This window comes from Anabrus simplex, chromosome 5 (genome assembly GCF_040414725.1).
Source record: "Anabrus simplex isolate iqAnaSimp1 chromosome 5, ASM4041472v1, whole genome shotgun sequence".
Classification (NCBI taxonomy): Eukaryota; Metazoa; Arthropoda; class Insecta; order Orthoptera; family Tettigoniidae; genus Anabrus; species Anabrus simplex.
Genome location: NC_090269.1, coordinates 47,044,497 through 47,063,921, shown reverse-complemented (window position 1 = coordinate 47,063,921; position 19,425 = coordinate 47,044,497). Strand labels below are relative to the sequence as shown.

The 19,425-nt window shown below is 38.7% G+C and overlaps 2 protein-coding genes across 5 annotated transcripts in view; one reads left to right on the top strand and one right to left on the bottom strand.

Annotated features, from left to right (window-relative positions):
• YME1L (ATP-dependent zinc metalloprotease YME1L) overlaps nucleotides 1-19,425 on the bottom strand; it is a 138,254-nt gene that overhangs the window by 113,882 nt on the left and 4,947 nt on the right. The window contains exon 1 of one of the 4 annotated variants that reach the window (XM_067146884.2): nucleotides 2,331-2,491. The exons of the other annotated variants lie outside the window; for them this stretch is intronic. Within the exon in view, the coding sequence (XP_067002985.1) occupies nucleotides 2,331-2,414 (84 nt within the window). The 5' untranslated portion in view covers nucleotides 2,415-2,491. Of the gene's footprint in view, nucleotides 1-2,330; nucleotides 2,492-19,425 lie in introns of those variants that run through there. 4 annotated transcript variants of the gene reach the window in all.
• MED16 (mediator complex subunit 16) overlaps nucleotides 2,800-19,425 on the top strand; it is a 163,798-nt gene continuing 147,172 nt past the window's right edge. Inside the window, exon 1 of the mRNA XM_067146880.2 lies at nucleotides 2,800-2,862. Within this exon, the coding sequence (XP_067002981.2) occupies nucleotides 2,828-2,862 (35 nt within the window). The 5' untranslated portion in view covers nucleotides 2,800-2,827. The remainder of the gene's footprint in view (nucleotides 2,863-19,425) is intronic.

The following is a 19,425-nucleotide window of genomic DNA, read 5'->3' as shown; positions in this document are numbered from 1 at the left end:
ACAAATGCAACATCTTGTTAGCATAAAGTGGTACAGATCTCAATATCCTTAATATCAACACAGCCTCCAGTTTTTTGTCAACTTCAAACCATAAGGTTGTCACTTTTTTATTAAAAAAAAATCACATGCACCTGTCAGGATTTAAACAATAGTTGCATTGGTGAGAAGACACTAAAGATGGCACTCTTTGTGTGATACTTTCAACGATATGAACAAGTTGTGCTTTACCTAACTAGAAATCATTTTGGTTCCTCATAATACATCTCTGTTGGAAAAAACTCTGTTTAATGGTAATATAAATAGTTATACACCAAGCGAATTGGCTGCATGGTCAGGTCATGAAGCTAAGAGCTTAGAAAAGGGTGGATTTAAATTCCACTAATTGTGATGGGAGACTGAAATGCAGTGGTAGGCTAACGAAGAGAAAGTAATGCAATATGAAAATTCAGATTGGGACAAAGGAATGAAAGAGAAAGTCGGCTGGTTGAAATCTGCACCGATCATAATTTAGTCCTCGCTAATATTTAGTACACACACCACAAACAACGACGGCTGTATACGCGGATGAGACCTGGAGACACTGGAAGGTATCAAATAGACTTCATTATGTTAGGCAGAGATTCATAAAACAGGTGTTGGATTGCAAAACTTTCCCAGGAGCAGACGTGGACATGGAAAGAGAAGTGCAAGGATGTTGAAGGTTGCATGGTCCTAGGAAAAGTAGATGTTGCATACAGGAAATTTAAGGAAACCTTAGGAGAAAGGAAAGCTAGGTGAATGAATATTAAGAGCTCAGATGGAAAACCACTTCTAGAAAAAGAAGAAAAGGCAGAAAGCTGGCAGGAACATATCCAACAGTTGTATCAAGGTAAAGAAGTAGATGATATGGTTCTGAAAGAAGAAAAGGGTGTTGATCCTGATGAAATAAGAGACCAAATTTTGAGGTCAAAATTCGACAGAGCTTTGAGAGACCTCAACAGGAACTTGATGACACATCCTCAGTATTACTGACTGCCTTAAGGGAAACCAGTATGGCGAGGTTTAGTGTGTAAGACGTAAAATGAGTTGGAGGAAGATAAATTTGGCTCCAAATATAGGAAAACGTGCAGCAATCCTGACTTCACATCTGATTTTAGAGGACCGAATTAAGAAGGACAAGCCCACATACGTTGTGTTCGTAGATCTAGAAAAGGCACTGGATAATGTTGATTGGACCAAGCTATTTGAGATTCTGAAGGTGATCAGGATAAGATACTGAGAAAGAAAAATTATCTACAATCTGTATAAAAATCAGTCTGCTGTGATAAGAATTGAGGGCTTTCAAAAAGAAGCAGCGAACCAGGAAGGAGTGAGGCTAGACTGCTGTTTGTCCCCCCCCCCCCCCCTCCTTTTCAAAGTTTATATAGAACAAGCAGGGGAAAACAAAGAGGAATTTGGAAAAGGGAATCACAATCCAAGGAGAGTACATCAAAACTCTGAGATCTGTCAATGATATTGTTATTTTATCCAAGTCTGCACAGTAGATCTGGAGAAAATGCTGAATGGTATGGACAGAGTCTTGGGCAAGGACTACAAGATTAAAATTAAGAAGTCGAAAACGAAAGTGATGGAGTGCAGTCGAACGAAGTCAGGTGATACAGGAAATATTAGAAAACATTAAGAAATGAAGTCTTAAAGAAAGTAGATGAATACTCTTAATCGGATAGTAAAATCACTAATGATGGCAGAAGTAAGGAGGACATAACATCATGCACACAAACACAAGCAGGAAAGGCCTTTCCTAAGAAAATAAATTTGCTCACTTCGAAGAATGATATAGGAATTAGAAAGATGTTTCTGAAGACTTTCATCTAGAGCATGGCATTGCATGGAAGTGAAATATGGATGATAACTAGCTCAGAAAGAAAGAGAACAGAAGCTTTTGAAATGTGGTGTTACAGGAGAATGCAGAAGGTGAGATGGGTAGATCAAATCATGAATGAAGAATCAAATTGATGATAGCAGATTGTTTTGGCTAAATTTGATGAGAAGAAGAGACAGAATGGTAGGACATATCGTAAGACACCCAGGACTTGTTCAGTTGGTTTTTAAGGGAAGTGTAGGTGGTAAGAATGGGAGGGGTGGACCAAGGTATGAATATGACCAGCAGATTAGAGTAGATGTAGGATGTAGTGGTTACATAGAAATGAAAAGGTTAGTACAGGATAGGGTGGTATGGAGTGCTGCATCAAATCAGTCTATGCACTCAAACAACAACAACAACAACAACAACAACAACAAAGAGCCTTAATGACTATCACTTGAAATGGCATCCCGAGTATATTACTCACTTTGTTGAATCTGGTCAACAAGTCAAGAAATTCAGACAAACTAGCTGCTGGTGCAGTCACCACCAGAATGGCATGTGAAGACATTCTGTCTTCAAATATTTCTTGTAGAGACAGAGTAATGAAGAGAAAAGCAAAGTGAAAAAGTTCAATATCATTACTGTGCCAGTTCTGTTTTACTCTTAAGTTCTTGGAGGATTTCCAAATGTGATGTTTACATTCAATCCTTGGCAGCTCCTTACAAGATCCAGACCAGAACACTGCAAACAAGCCATGTCATAGCCAAGCAACATCTAAGCAAAATTGCACATAATTACACTGAGAACTTAACAAAGAAAGAAAAAGTAAGAACTGAACAAGTAAATTATACATAAAAAAAAAGAAAGAAAGAAAGAAAGAAAGAAAGAAAGAAAGAAAGAAAGAAAGAAAGAAAGAAAGAAAAGTGGGGTGGAACTGAATACAGAGTGAAAACAGTTTCACAGATATTTTCTTAGAGAATCATGACTGATACAGCAAATCCCAACTCTAAACTAAAGTATGTTACATTCCATCTTTCTTTCCTATCTAAACTCTAATAATCTAAGAAGCATGCTTGTAGTTTTACATGACTGTTGATTATTATGGTTTAAATTGCAGACAGTGCTATAAGCCTGCAATCTTATATCTTGGAGCTTGAAAAGAGCTTCAGTGGCTATAGTATGAAAATTAGCATTTCCAAGTCTAGAGAGATGAAACCTAACATGATGTAATAACAGGTAGGGAATACAAAACTGGAATGGGACAATGACTTCATATACTTCAGATGTGCATCTTCCTTGATGGTAGTACATTAACAAGAGACACCTTTGACTTCGACCGCTCAGAACTGCACAAAAATATGCTTAAAATATAGATCGTTCATCATAATAACAGTGGATTGAGTCATTCTCAGAATGGTGCATTCTACTTCTAAAGTAGGGGTTTCCAAATGGCAGCCTGCAAAGACTTCAACAAATAAATATTTTAAGAAATGTGAGGAAAATTGAAAAAAAAAAAAATTCATAGCTCCTTCAAAAATTTATTAATTTTTATACCTTTATACACCCAAGTCAGAATAATTCATTCTTTAATATTATTTCCTTTTTTTTGAGTATTCACTTGGTCTAAATAGTTTATTTTTTATTTAAAAAAATGTAAAATCCAAAATTTGGCAGAAAATGAGTCCTCACAAATGTCAGCGCTAAGTCTTAAACATTATAAAAATGGCTACGGGATCTATACCAAATTTTGAACTCCATGCAAACCTCACTGTGAACATTTTATGCAACGTAGCATGCAATGAATACCAAGACACACTTTAATTGCCATTGGTGTAAGAAGTGGTTTCAGTTCTTCTCTCATTGGAAGTACTGACTGGTACAGAGCGCAGCACACCTGAAGAAATGTTCAGGGAAGTACTACTGGAAGTACATTGCTGGGATTTTAGGCTCTTACAACTGTATGTCCCTTCCTTCTGCTCCCACAACATTGTCCTCCTGTAAGTTTGTTTTGGCTACATTATTAAATTCAGTTTCTCTTTAGGTATACTTTTTTTACCTTTTGTCATTTGTCAAATATTAATTCAAATGAACTGACACTGTTTGGTGCTCTCATTCCAAATGCAATTGTCATTTTTAATTTCACTTTTTTGTGCAATTGTAAAATAGTGTTTTAGGTAATTAAAATAATTAAACCTTCATTTCAATTGAACTATGCATGTTATTTCATACTGGTGCTTCTATTTGCGGAATTTTATAAAAACTGGCCTATTATTAAAGTACGGCCCGCGAACATGCCTAAGGTTTCCAATGTGGCCCTCGAGCCCTTACTAATTGGAAACCCCTGCTCTAGAGACATCTGAATAACCATCTATTCAAGTCCCAATAGAGGAACTTGGGTAACACAAGGAAACATAATATCAACATAATATGAGGAAAAAACCATATTGTTCAATGCCGAGAGTATACAATTTCAATTGACAGTGCCACAAACAATCTGATTATAATCATTATGATATATAAATCACATTTGTTCTACTGACCTGATAGGGTGCTGCTACTAGTCTTCAAAGTGTAGATGTGGGATTTCAATTTACATATTCAACACCATTCTGGCCAAGAAGTCCAATATCACAAGCCACACTAATTACATTTGTGCTGTGTTGAGGGCATTATTTTAAAGACCATTTAGTGTAGCTGTGGTTCCCACTCATCAAGTTACACTGTAATGTGATGTTTCGAGAAACTCTACAAGAAGTAAGTATAAATAACCACCTAATCGATACTTTATTAATGCCTCAGGCAAAATTGAATAATTATTAAAACTTACAGGACATGTTTCAACCACTTAGTGGTCCTCTTCAGCCTGAAGAGCCTGAAGAGGACCACTAAGTGGTTGAAACATGTCCTGTAAGTTTTAATAATTATTCAATTTTGCCTGAGGCATTAATAAAGTATCGATTAGGTGGTTATTTATACTTACTTCTTAATTAAACATCGATACGGTCATGAAATGGACAACTTGTAAAACTCTACAAGGTCAAATATCGCAGTGGAAATATGAAAATTTTAAAAGGACTAGTAAACAAACAGAAATCAACAAGGTAAACCCGGCATACTAATTGGCTATGCCAATATGCATGCGCACGTGCTTCCCGCTGGGAACGCGTTGTAGCGTGGCATCACTTATTTCTTGTTTTTTCTTTTTCTTTTTTGTACATTGGACGTGTTGTCCGGCGTGCTCCTGTTTAACAGGGAGCATCATCCTGTCTCATAAGCGCTCTTTGCTTTTCAGTTTAATGATTTTGCCGGGCTGAGTGGCTCAGACGGTTAAGGCGCTGGCCTTCTGACCTCAACTTGGCAGGTTCGATCCTGGCTCAGTCCGGTGGTATCTGGAGGTGCCCAAATACGTCAGCCTCGTGTCGGTAGATTTACTGGCACGTAAAAGAACTTCTGTGGGACTAAATTCCGGCACCTCGGTGTCTCCGAAAACCGTGAAAGAGTCGTTAGTGGGATGTAAAGCAAATAACATTATTATTATTATTAGTTTAATGATTTCATTTAATAAGTACGTGCAGGAATTTCCCCATTGGTATCTATTAACCTTAATAGGAAATTCACTAATGGAGTAGTTTCATACCATTTCCATCGTCATTTTGGGACAGGCAACTCTATTTTTCTAACTTTTTTGTAATTTAAATGTAATGCATTCATCAGGCTTGACCTCCGTAATTGTCTGTGTCAATTTAAAATGTACATCTGTGAACATAGGTTTTAATTTGCAAATGTGATATACATCGTCTTCAATCTTGTAATTGTTCAAGCTACCTTTTAACGTGTAATTATTAATTTGTGTAAGTTTGTATTTGTACTCACAGACATGGGACTAGCCAATGGTTAATATGAAGAAAAATCTTCATAGGGTTTTTCATGAAACTTATGTTATCCTGAAATGTTAAGAGCCTTCAGCACAAGATGTGATGCAATCCACTCTGCATAGTGGATCATTTAGATGATTCATTTTCTATCTTTTAATCTATTCTTTTCAAACATATTAATGTTTGTAGGTTAAGAAACAGTTTTTCAATTTAATTCATGTTTTTACAATTCAGATTTGTGTAATGAATGTTAATTGTCATATTTCTTTAATTTGAATCTTAAACCATAAAAGTTAATGTTCAACCTTTGTTAGGCCCTTCCACTTCTATATCCTTCCTTTTGTCATGCTTAAAACCTCTATTTTGAAATTAATTAGTTTTCACTGTTTTTAATTTATTTGTTCTTGTACACTGTGATAAGGATACATTTTCAAACGATGAAATGGGTATGTCACTGTCATAACGCGCCTTGTGCCAAGCATATGGCAACAATGGTGAAGAAAATTGATTGTATGTTACAAAGTGAATTCTAACGATGAAATGCTGATCATGTAACTTTACTTGTGGGTTTGCATACTATAGTCTACAAAATCAGTGACCCTTCAAATATAAAGCTTATACTGCTGAAATAAGTACACACTGAGCTCGATAGCTGCAGTCGCTTAAGTGCGGCCAGTATCCAGTAATCGGGAGATAGTGGGTTCGAACCCCACTGTCGGCAGCCCTGAAGATGGTTTTCCGTGGTTTTCCATTTTCACACCAGGCAAATGCTGGGGCTGTACCTTAATCAAGGCCACGGCCACTTCCTTCCCATTCCTAGGCCTTTATCACCCCATCGTCGCCATAAGACATATCTGTGTCGGTGCGACGTAAAGCAAATAGCAAACAAAAAAAAAAAAAAGAAATAAGTACACATCAAGAGGTTGGCAATATTTTGTTGATTCAGTGGCAATATCTTAATTATAACATATTTGTTTGAAAAACTTGCACCTAAAAGTGTATGATCTATATGACCTGACCAAGAATCACACAGCAATAGGATCTTTTCACTTACAAGTTCACCAAGGACTTAAATAGGCTTGTTAACAGACTGCCACTTACTGATAAGTGTATGTTCAGTCCTCAGCTCTAAGGCTGGTTGGATCCTCAACAGCTCCGCCATCAGCTGTCATAGATGGCTTAGGCATCACTGAAGAGGCGTACTAGGGAAATGAGGAGTGAGGTAGTTTCCCTCAGCCAGTAGTTGCTATTACATATCAGTCTGCCAAGCCCACTGAAATGCATGCACCAAACGACTGTATGAGCAACATTTTCACACTATTCATAACAGGGACTGGCTGCATAAGGAATGGCATTACTAGCATCGCTCATACCTCTGTCACTTTCATATTGTCAAAGTCATGGATAAGACAGAGACAGGTCAATGAAAGTAACAAAATTGCTCTAGCCTATACCAGAAGACAGTGCACTGCTTACTGATAAAGCCACATCAATTGGAGTGTTGTGTGTAGAGTTATGAACAGACTGCAAAAAGGTGTAGTTCTCTCTCCTCTGTGAGATAAAGTTGACATTGAACAAATGTCATAATGAAATTGGACTTAGTTCACTGTTCCAAATATGTCCTTCGTCGACATTCCCCTCTGTTATAAATCTGTTCACTTCCTCCACAAACTCTTGTGCCTTCCGACATATACTATGATCTTCTTCAATGTCCTTACATGTGACAAATGTAGTAATATGCCAGGTTGAAATGCCATATTCAGCCTTAAGACTGATGGTAAAAATAACTGAAGATTTGAAATTGTCCAGGCCAACCATTTTAGACGTTTCTAGTGCCCTCATTTGCAGATGTCAATAAAGAACTGTAGACCCATCTGTCCTTGATCTACTGAATTGCAACATTACATGCTCTTTTAAACATTCATCTCCTAAGAGCAGGGACTGATGAGGAGAGAGCCTATCTATTTGAAAATGTGGAGATTGTCGTTGTCCTTTCATGTTTTTATGTTTGTCCTTGTCTCCTACTTGTGTTGCTCCCTCTTCCAGCAGCACTGATCTGCCGGTATGTTCATCTTATTATGTATGTTCCTTTCTTGTCCCTATCTTTCTATGTATGTCTTAATTTGACAAGTGTTCGTTTCTTTCCAATACAGTATTTTCATTAGTATAACGTGTGGGTCCAAAGTAACCTACTGGTCAGTTTCCTGGGAGCAATCATTCACTTATATTTTGGCTGAACGGTGATAATGCATGTATACATAAGCTTAGGATTTGCTAATTGATCTGCATTACATAGCATAGTAAAATGGCAAATGTTAGAATAAATTTTAGACGATCTTGAAGTAGACGATTCCTCAGACCAAACAAAACTCTGAACTCTATATTTCTATATGACTGCCAGAAATTGAAACAGAATGAGATTTGATGATGAAGGCTGTGAAGATCCTGACAGGCCTAGCATCAAATTTGAGCTGAGTTAGAGGTGTAGGAACTGTTAAATGATCATTTTATCCCAGATCCTCTTGAATTAAATGACCATACTGTTTCAATGTAAGGATGTGGACAAACATACAGCAGTGACTTGGAACTAGCTGCTAGTAATGAAGCAGCTAGACCATACTCTTTCTGTTGGGAAATAGGTGATATAAAATGCCTTAACGCCTCTCCATTCATGTTTTGTGATCTCGATAAAGGTTATTTTACAGCTTATTTGCATCCTGTATATTATTTGGATGCTTTTCTTGATGTTATTTATTTATTATACAATCTTCCTGCAACAGTTGCAGGATGCCCAAGGACAAGGAGTACCTTTACAACAATAATGGATATAGCTACAGTAGATAATGAGATTGTATGAGGTTAAGTGTAGGCAAAAGAGTAAGGCATGTCAAACATTTATTTGAGGTCCGCAAGCATGGTTCTTGAAGATCATGATGGACTTCTTGAGTGTGGTAATCGTGATGTTATAGATGAAATCTCTATTCAGCCCAAAGGTATTGCAGAAGTTGACAAAAAAATGAAGGTATGGTTGCTCGAGTATCTAACATCAAGCTGATTACAGAGATGGACGAGAGCTTATACTTTTGCTTATAGAAGTTCACCGTTTCTTCATAAATTCTACTCTTTTCCGTAGCGACCTCTTCTGGCTGGTTTTCGTTGGTCTCAAATCACATTTTATATCAATGATGAAAACTTCAGCACAGGATGGCTTAAAAGCAATAATGCCAATGCGTCGGTTGCTTTCTCTGTTGGAGAGACCGCGTACTTCTTCATAGACATTACAACCTTTTCCTTTCAAAGCGTTACCTATCATTGGTCTGCCTACATTATGGCGTGATGTGCGTAGTAATTCACCATGTGGACAGACTCCCGGGACATGTGAAAGAGTTTTGAACTCTCTGTGGCAACGCTAACAGAGGTTGTTGCCCTGGGATCTGCCAATTGCAGTACGTACAGCAGAGGCATTGGCATTAATTTTTACTGCATCACGCCATTCACTGCAAAACAATCCTTTATGATCACGAATCCATGTATTCGCTGGAGTACACTGTTTAAATAGGACTACACCTTTCCCATTATGCTCTTTCTTGCTCCAGTTGTCAAAAGCTCTTCTTCTCAATTCGAGTCAAACTTACTTTGTATCTACAAAACTATGCCTTTTGTCTTGAATACCACAGCCAATTTTTAATAGATTAACAACCAAGCAATAATAATAATAATAATAATAATAATAATAATAATAATAATAATAATAATAATAATAATAATAATAATAATAATAAAAATAATAATAGTGGTTCAGGTTTGTGGGTTACTGTAGTCACGTCCTAGTTCGTGAACCATGGGCAACGGTTGAGTGGCCTAGTAAGTGGTCCTGAGAGTCGGGATACCAGTTTCTATGGAATGGGAGTGGGCATCTCGGACATATTCTGAGTCCTGGCTCTTCTTGTGCTCAGGCGGCTAGGACTATACAATCCACCGGTGGTCCTTAACCCGTTAGAGGAGAGATCCACACTTGGACTATGTGCAAGTAGGGTAGCATCCTGCTTCATGAATCGACCGAGCTCAGAACATTTTAAGCAAGCCTCGGACCTATGGGAGTAACGGAGTCCCACTCCCATTTGACAGGCGAGGGACTCCTTGGAAACAACTTGGCGAGCGAAATGGAATTCGATGGGGAGCTACAATATTAATGGGGCTTATGGAAGAAAGAAAGTAGAACTGGCTGAGTCAGCAAAGAGGATGCATCTGGATATGTTAGGAGTAAGTGATATTCGGGTAAGGGGAGATAACGAGGAAGAGATAGGAGATTATAAAGTGTACTTGACGGGTGTTAGAAAGGGGAGGGCAGAGTCTGGGATAGGGCTCTTTATCAGGAATACCATTGCACGGAACATAGTTTCTGTTAGGCACGTAAACGAGCGAATGATGTGGGTAGATTTGTCAGTTGGAGGAATTAGGACTAGAATTGTGTCCGTGTATTCACCATGTGATGGTGCAGATGAGGATGAAGTTGACAAGTTTTATGAAGCATTGAGTGACATAGTGGTCAGGGTCAACAGCAAGGATAGAATAGTGCTAATGGGCGATTTCAATGCGAGAGTTGGGAATAGAACTGAAGGATACGAAAGGGTGATTGGTAAATGTGGGGAAGATATGGAAGCTAATGGAAATGGGAAGCGTTTGCTGGACTTCTGTGCTAGTATGGGTTTAGCTGTTACGAATACATTCTTCAAGCATAAGGCTATTCACCGCTACACACAGGAGGCTAGGGTTACCAGATCCATAATAGACTACATCTTAACAGACTTCGAATTCAGGAAATCTGTTAGGAATATACAAGTTTTCCGGGGATTTTTCGATGATACAGACCACTATCTGATCTGTAGTGAACTAAGTATCTCTAGGCCTAAGGTAGAGAAAGTGAAATCTGTCTGCAAACGAACAAGGGTAGAAAATCTCCAGGACGAGGAAATTAGACGGAAATACATGGATATGATTAGTGAGAAGTTTCGAACAGTAGACAGTAAGCAGGTTCAGGATATAGAAAGTGAATGGGTGGCATATAGGGATGCTGTAGTAGAAACAGCAAGGGAATGCCTAGGAACAACTGTGTGTAAAGATGGGAAAAGGCGAACATCTTGGTGGAATTATGAAGTGAGAGCAGCTTGTAAACGTAAAAAGAAGGCTTATCAGAAATGGCTCCAAACAAGGGCCGAGGCAGACAGGGAGTTGTATGTAGATGAAAGAAACAGAGCGAAACAAATAGTTGTTGAATCTAAAAAGAAGTCATGGGAAGATTTTGGTAACAACCTGGAAAGGTAGGTCAAGAAACCTTTCTGGACAGTAATAAAAAATCTTAGGAAGGGAGGGAAAAAGGAAATGAACAGTGTTTTGAGTAATTCAGGTGAACTCATAATATATCCCAGGGAATCACTGGAGAGGTGGAGGGAATATTTTGAACATCTTCTCAATGTAAGAGGAAATCATCTTGGTGATGTTGTGAACACCTAAGCTCATGGGGAAGAGGAAAATGATGCTGGTGAAATTATGCTTGAGGAAGTGGAAAGGATGGTAAATAAACTCCATTGTCATAAGGCAGCAGGAATAGATGAAATTAGACCTGAAATGGTGAAGTATAGTGGGAAGACAGGGATGAAATGGCTTCATAGAGTAGTAAAATTAGCATGGAGTGTTGGTAAGGTACCTTCAGATTGGGCAAAAGCAGTAATTGCACCTATCTATAAGCAAGGGAACAGGAAGGATTGCAACAACTATCGAGGTATCACACTGATTAGCATACCAGGCAAAGTATTCGCTGGCATCTTGGAAGGGAGGGTGCGATCAGTCGTTGAGAGGAAGCTGGATGAAAACCAGTGTGGTTTCAGACCACAGAGAGGCTGTCAGGATCAGATTTTCAGTATGTGCCAGGCAATTGAAAAATGCTACGAGAGGAATAGGCAGTTGTGTTTATGTTTCGTAGATCTAGAGAAAGCATATGACAGGGTACCGAGGGAAAAGATGTTCGCCATACTGGGGGACTATGGAATTAAAGGCAGATTATTAAAAGTAATCAAAGGCATTTATGTTGACAATTGGGCTTCAGTGAGAATTGATGGTAGAATGAGTTCTTTGTTCAGGGTACTTACAGGGGTTAGATAAGGCTGTAATCTTTCACCTTTGCTGTTTGTAGTTTACATGGATCATCTGCTGAAAGGTATAAAATAGCAGGGAGGGATTCAGTTAGGTGGAAATATAGTAAGCAGTCTGGCCTATGCTGACGACTTGGTCTTAATGGCGGATTGTGCCAAAAGCCTACAGTCTAATATCGTGGAACTTGAAAATAGGTGCAATGAGTATGGTATGAAAATTAGCCTCTCAAAGACTAAATTGATGTCAGTAGGTAAGAAATTAAACAGAATCGAATGTCAGATTGGTGATACAAAGCTGGAACAGGTCGATAATTTCAAGTATTTAGGTTGTGTGTTCTCCCAGGATGGTAATATAGTAGGTGAGATTGAATCAAGGTGTCGTAAAGCTAATGCAGTGAGCTCGCAGTTGCGATCAGCAGTATTCTGTAAGAAGGAAGTCAGCTCCCAGACGAAACTATCTTTACATCGGTCTGTTTTCATACCAACTTTGCTTTACGGGAGCGAAAGCTGGGTGGACTCAGGATATCTTATTCATAAGTTAGAAGTAACAGACATGAAAGTAACAAGAATGATTGCTGGTACAAGCAGGTGGGAACAATGGCAGGAGGGTACTCGGAATGAGGAGATAAAGGCTAATTTAGGAATGAACTCGATGGATGAAGCTGTACGCATAAACCGGCTTCGGTGGTGGGGTCATGTGAGGTGAATGGAGGAGGACAGGTTACCTAGGAGAATAATGGACTCTGCTATGGAGGGTAAGAGAAGTAGAGGTAGACCAAGACGACGATGGTTAGACTCTGTTTCTAACGATTTAAAGATAAGAGGTATAGAACTAAATGAGGCCACAACACTAGTTGCAAATCGAGGATTGTGGCGACGTTTAGTAAATTCACAGAGGCTTGCAGACTGAACGCTGAAAGGCATCACAGTCTATAATGATAATGTATGTATGTATGTAGAATAATAATAATAATAATAATAATAATAATAATAATAATAATAATAATAATAATAATAATAATAATAATAATAACTGGTTTTACACTGTCTGTAGGGGCTGTGCATGTTAACATGCTACGACTATGGAGCCAAGCTCTGCATCTGGGAGACGAGTGGGTTCGAACCCCACTGTCAGCTGACCTGAGAATGGTTTTCTGTTTTTTCCCATTTTCACTTCCAGGCAAATGCCAGGACAATTACAATTCATATGCCATAGCAGCTTTTTTCCAACTCCTTACCCAGTTTCATTCACTATCATTCATTTAATTTTCATTAGCTCGTTAACTGAGGTTGGCGTCAGGTAGGCCGTCCGGCCATTAAAAACATGCCGTATAAATTCATCTCACCTCATACCCGACCCTGCATCAAGAAACAGGACTAAGGGGTACACATACTGTACATACATACATACATTATTGGTTTTACATTTTACTAACTACTTTTATGGTTTTCGGAAGTGCTGGAATTTTGTCCTGCAGAAGTTCTTTAACATACCAATAAATCTACTGATATGAGGCTGACGTATCTGAGCACCTTCAAATATCACCGGACTGAACTGATATTGAACTCGCCAACTTGGCCTCAGGAGGCCAGCACTCTACTGCCTGAGGTACCAAGCCTGGCAGCAATCAAGCACTGATGTAAAATTTATGGTAATAAAAAAGTGAAATCATGTGCTAGGCATAATTTTTCTCTTCCTGTCACTTCATTTGCAACTTAGCACATGGAAATCTGAACTCTAGTGCTACTACTAACTACTCTAACCACCTCATTTCCAAGCATTAATGACCCATGAGTTTATACAAGACCTAAATGACATATATTTATGTAAGCAGCAGTCCATATTGAATACATTTATGTGCAAATCTTGAGTCTCTGAACTAAAACAAAATTTCGGCATAAATGGGTTAATAAGAAAATTCAAAAAGGATTTCCTTTCTACTGAATCTCTTGAGCCTCTAGTCTTCTGCAGGCTCACTCAAGATATCTTTCCCTGTGGCACCACGTACCTAAACTATCTGACTCATTCCTGCACTGCCTCATCTTTAACTACTCTAAGTTGCTACATTCTGTAGCCGTGTTAGAGGGAGGGAGCCTGCTTGCCCACATCAGTGTGATTACATTCGGTTCTGAAGGCATCATGTTGGAGTGTAATCAGGCATATGATGTGTTTCTTGTGAATACTTGGGCAACGTTTTCTCTTTGGGTAGTACCATGCTGCTGCCACAGCACGAGTACAGCATGGTGTGTTCGTCACCAGCTTCAGCGCGACTAAAGATCCCAGCAACTAACAGTACAGTTTCCATTTCACCTGGCAGATTTCAAACACTTCTCTCACTTTCCTTGACGTTGACCTCCACCTCTAGGACGACATAATCAAAACCTCTGCAAATGTCAAACCGACCAACCATCAGCAGATCTCCATGAGATCTCCCCCATTTCACATAAAATAATCTCCACTATTCAGTAAATGTATTTGCTCAACAACCAATGCTTGTGGCTCATACGACGACAACCCACGAAAGGCCTTTAATGCTTGTGGTTACCCCACATGTCCCCAAGCAACCTAGCCCAGTACCTTTCATAACTACACCATCCTGCTCTCCACAAAAGCAATCACATTTTAAAACAAGCATTCAGTCTTCTCTCATCTTCACCCCAAACCTGTGATCTCCTTCCAGAAAGACTCACAGTCACACTCAAGCACCCAATAAACCTCAAAAATATTTTCACTCTTTATGAACCACACCACCAACCCCCACCACCCCCTTCTGGCTCTTCTTCTGAGAATAGAACTGCTGCAAGACCTGCCATTAACATATACCCAGGACCTCTTTCACCAGCTGCATCACCAACAAAGTCTCAGACCATCCAAAGCCATCATAACTGCACTTCATCCAACATCTGTAGCAAAAGATCTTAGAGGTCGACGCTAATAGGAACTAATATTTAGAGGCCCCATGAAGAAAAGAAGAACAACAACATCTCCTACCATCTTCAATGCAGACTCTGCCCAATCTGCTTAGCTACCAATACTCTAATCAAACGTATATGAAGCCACCACAGTACCTGCAAAACCTATAATATGGATCTTCATTTTCCTATTCTAGGGACCGATGAACTTAGATGTTAGGCCCCTTTAAACAACAACAAGTATCATCACCTATTCACACTCATTCAAACGACATTTGATGACTGTTTGAAAGTCCTTCAGTGTTTACACTCTCTTTATTCTCAGTCTCTTGCCCTTAGACATTCCAAAGTTGGACATAAACTGCTGCATAGGTCTGGGGAAGTACCTGGCCCAAACATCAGAGAACTGATCCTACTTTTTTTTCCCTTTTCATTCTCTTGTCTTACTTATTCCCTCTCCCTTCTCCTCAACAGCATCTACTTGTTAACAATTAACACTACCATCCTCCAATGTCCGACTCGTTGGCTGAATGGACAGCGTACTGGCCTTCGGTACAGAGGGTCCCGGGTTCGATTCCCGGCCGGGTCGGGGATTTTAACCTTCATTGGTTAATTCCAATGGCCCGGGGACTGGGTGTTTGTGCTGTCCCCAACATCCCTGCAACTCACACACCACACATAACACTATCCTCCACCACAATAACACGCAGTTACCTACACATGGCAGATGCCGCCCACCCTCGTCGGAGGGTCTGCCTTACAAGGGCTGCACTCGGCTAGAAATAGCCACAAAAAAAAAAAAAAAAAAAAAAAAAGAAAAAAGAAAAAAAAAACCATCCTCCAATGAACGAAGATTACAGATCATTTTAGACCCATGTTTCTCTTTTATGTGCACTCTATCCACACGTGCTTACATGTGCTCTCCGTCTGTTTCCTATACATATGCAGTGGAACCTCATTAAGTCAGCCACCATTAACTCAGATCTCTGATTACACATTTTGTGCAAGAATACAGGCAGAGCTATTGCTTTAATTGGTGCATACAATTGGACAGGACAGTACAACAGTACAGTGGCCCCAATGTAGGAAGGTATCCGCTGAGGGGAAACGATACGGCGAAAGAGGGGCTCCCATTGTTTTAAGTTGTGTACTGTCATTTAGAAATAAAGCAGATCTCTGGATCACAGGCAACTATTGAACTACACTGGAATAAATAAGAATGAATAAATACAGTCAAATACATCAGAAATCACAACACTTGGAATAGGCCTACATTAGAAGTTTCTAGTTAAGAGTGGTTACGACCTGTTTTAATTTTCCACCAGTATCAGACTTATAACTTCTGACCTATTTAATCCCTCAGGACATGCACTCGGTATTGTAATATATGAGCTGATTGCAGCACACCAGCATGGTATAAAAGTCAAAACAAAGATTCAGCTATTTGCTTTATGTTGCACCGACACGGATAGATCTTATGGCGACTATGGGATAGGAAAGGCCTAGGAATGGGAAGGAAGCGGCCATGGCCTTAATTAAGGTACAGCACAAGCATTTGCCTGGTGTGAAAATGGGAAACCACGGAAAAACATCTTCAGGGCTCCCGACAGTGCGGTTTGAACCCACTATCTCCCGGATTCAAGCTCACAGCTGTGCGCTCCTTACCAAACAAAGATTTAATTAATTCCCTATGTACTGAATTTTGAGGCATCTCTCTCTCTTTCTCTACTATAACTGGACTACTCTATACTACCAGCATATCATCTAAACTACACTTATTTTTTCACATCCTTTGCTCCACCACGTCATACACTCAGCTTAGCAACTCTTAAGCCAGCACTATTTTACTTATAATAATTTCATATCTTAGCTCGTAATCAGAGATATTCATAGCTAAGCAACATAGGCCTAAAATCCTCCTGGATGGATGACCACTATATTTCACGGGAGCTGAATAGCTTTCACAAACATCAACACAGGGGATCGGTGTGAGCGATTCAACTACATTACACCACACTACAGAATACTGTAGCTGTGAGAGAAAGCCACTCCACAGCTAAACTAGCCTGTCCACTATGAATATAAATGAATCAGAACATTAAAACTCACCCTAACTTACAGGGTAGAAATTACCCCCAAGATTAGCATCCAAACACAAACATATCACCAGCTCGAATAACAGGGATGCTAGTAAAATATCAAGCAATAATGAATGTTTGGGAGAGTCCATTAGGAAAGTAGCAACAGTAGAGGACAAAATATCTGTTCGACCAAGAATTTTGCCACTGGGATACAGTACTCGTGCACCTTCTAACGGGTTATCAAATAAGACTGATGTGTCATAGGTTTATATCATATTAGCCCAAAGGTAGGAAAATATAGGTAACAATCTAAGCATGCGTCAAACCTATACCTTAAATTTTGTTAAGTTTTCACACTGTAACTAAATTTCAATATAATATTCTGTTTACTTGTATCCCGTTAGTCGCTGAATAATTCATTTACTTTTGAGTAGTTTGTATATGGCTCACTGTCAGAACAGATCACGGTGGGGAAAGAATACGCCTGTGCATGCACGAGCCAGAAACCTTTCTATCTTGAAGTCACAGTACAGTACCAGGCGAGTTGGCCGTGCGTTTAGAGACGCACGGCTGTGAGCTTGCACCCGGGAGATAGTGGGTTCGAATCCCACTGTCGGCAGCCCTTAAGATGGTTTTCCATGGTTTCCCATTTTCATACCAGGCAAATGCCGGGGCTGTACCTTAATTAAGGCCACGGCCGCTTCCATCCAACTCCTAGGCCTTTCCCATCCCATCGTCGCCATAAGACCTATCTGTGTCGGTGCGACGTAAAACCACTAGGAAAGAAAAAATAAAAAACTAAAAAAATAAACCAACAGTACAGTACAGAGAGAAGCTTACGAATTATTGTGTGACAACAAGATTGTAATATGTCAATATGTTTCAAATGGGTTTTGTTCAATATAAGTATACAAATATTTTTTTGTATGTAGCTTTTTATTGATCTTTTCCACATTCTCTTGTTAACCCACATTTTTGTTATCCCAGAGTGGTTTCAGTTCCAACTGATCTGAGTTAACAAGATTCTACAGAAAATATAATGCTCAGGTTCGAGAGCTAATGGGACCAAAATATATAACTTACGCGTGCAGGAAATAGATGAGAGCAGCGACTCACCACATAAGCATGCATGGCTAGAATATGCATAAAAGAGAGATGTCTAGATTCAAAATTTTTGGCTGGAGCCTTCACCAAAGGAGGATAGGATTCTGTCCTTTTCAACATCTCCTCAATAGTTTTAAATCCATGTACATGTAAAGTTTTCAAAATTTTCAGCTAAAGCGTTCATCTTTGGGTATATCAGAAAAATCAACACAGTTAGAAAGTGACCATGTTGAATAGAGTGGAGGTGGCAGTGATCCCTTTCTCAGGGGGAAAAGCGATTGATTTTAGCTGAGGGAGACTGATTACCCCAGTCACTTCACACTCTCCATGAACAGAGTTTAGGTACAGAATTTGCAGCAATAACCACAAGAGAAGACAAGATAATCTGGTATTTCACATTCTACTAGCCAATTTTTGGTTCCTAAGATATCACTAAAAATCTCTAGTAGGGGTATCCAGTTGCCTTGACAATGTATTCCAAGTGCCGGCAAACTATAAATAAGGTATATAAAAAAAAAAAAACCCGGGAAAAGAACAAAATACAATCTTACATTCAAAGATAAAGGGTAGGATTCTCCACCTGTTCAATACTACATTAAAATTTGATATAATTAAAATGTCACATTTTTATTGTCAATTTTGAGGTACGGTACCAGTTCGGCATTTTTTATGCCATCATCAGCCTAGGGTTAAGCAAACAAGGACATTGAGTAAATTACATATGTACGTACACAAATAAACCTTCTCAAATACCTAGCAATTTATAATTGCGTCACAACATAAAACATTTGACTGGACAAATATCTCCTATATAATATATCACAATAAAGTTCTAGAAAAGAGGTAAAATTGTTCTATATACAACTCTGTGCATTTCTATCACCTGGTAATGTTAAATGCTGTAATTGTGTATAGAATTACAGTAGCCACAAGTTTGTGTAAAATCTCCTTTCTTGACTATCTAAACAGTTGATTAAAATTAGACTATTGACCTTGGAGCAATATATAAAATCTTTTTGAACGTTCTATCATGAGATATTTTAGCATGTATATACATTATTAGCTAATTTTTCATATTACTATATAGTGTAAAAGGGAAGACCATTTTATTGTCCGATGTTTGTAAAAAATAGTTCCTCATGGATTATAATCAGAGAGCCATCATAGATTGGTCGGATTTTTAGAATCAAGTGAAATTTTTTTTTCATGGCATGTATCTTGCTTAAATTTTTTTTTACACAAACTTGTGGCTACTGTAATTCTATACACAATTACAGCATTTAACATTACGAAGTGATAGAAATGCACAGAGTTGTATATAGAACAATTTTACCTCTTTTCTAGAACTTTATTATGATATATATAATAGGAGATATTTGTGCAGTCAAATGTTTTATGTTGTGACGCAATTATAAATTGCTAGGTATTTGAGAAGGTTTATTTGTGTACATACA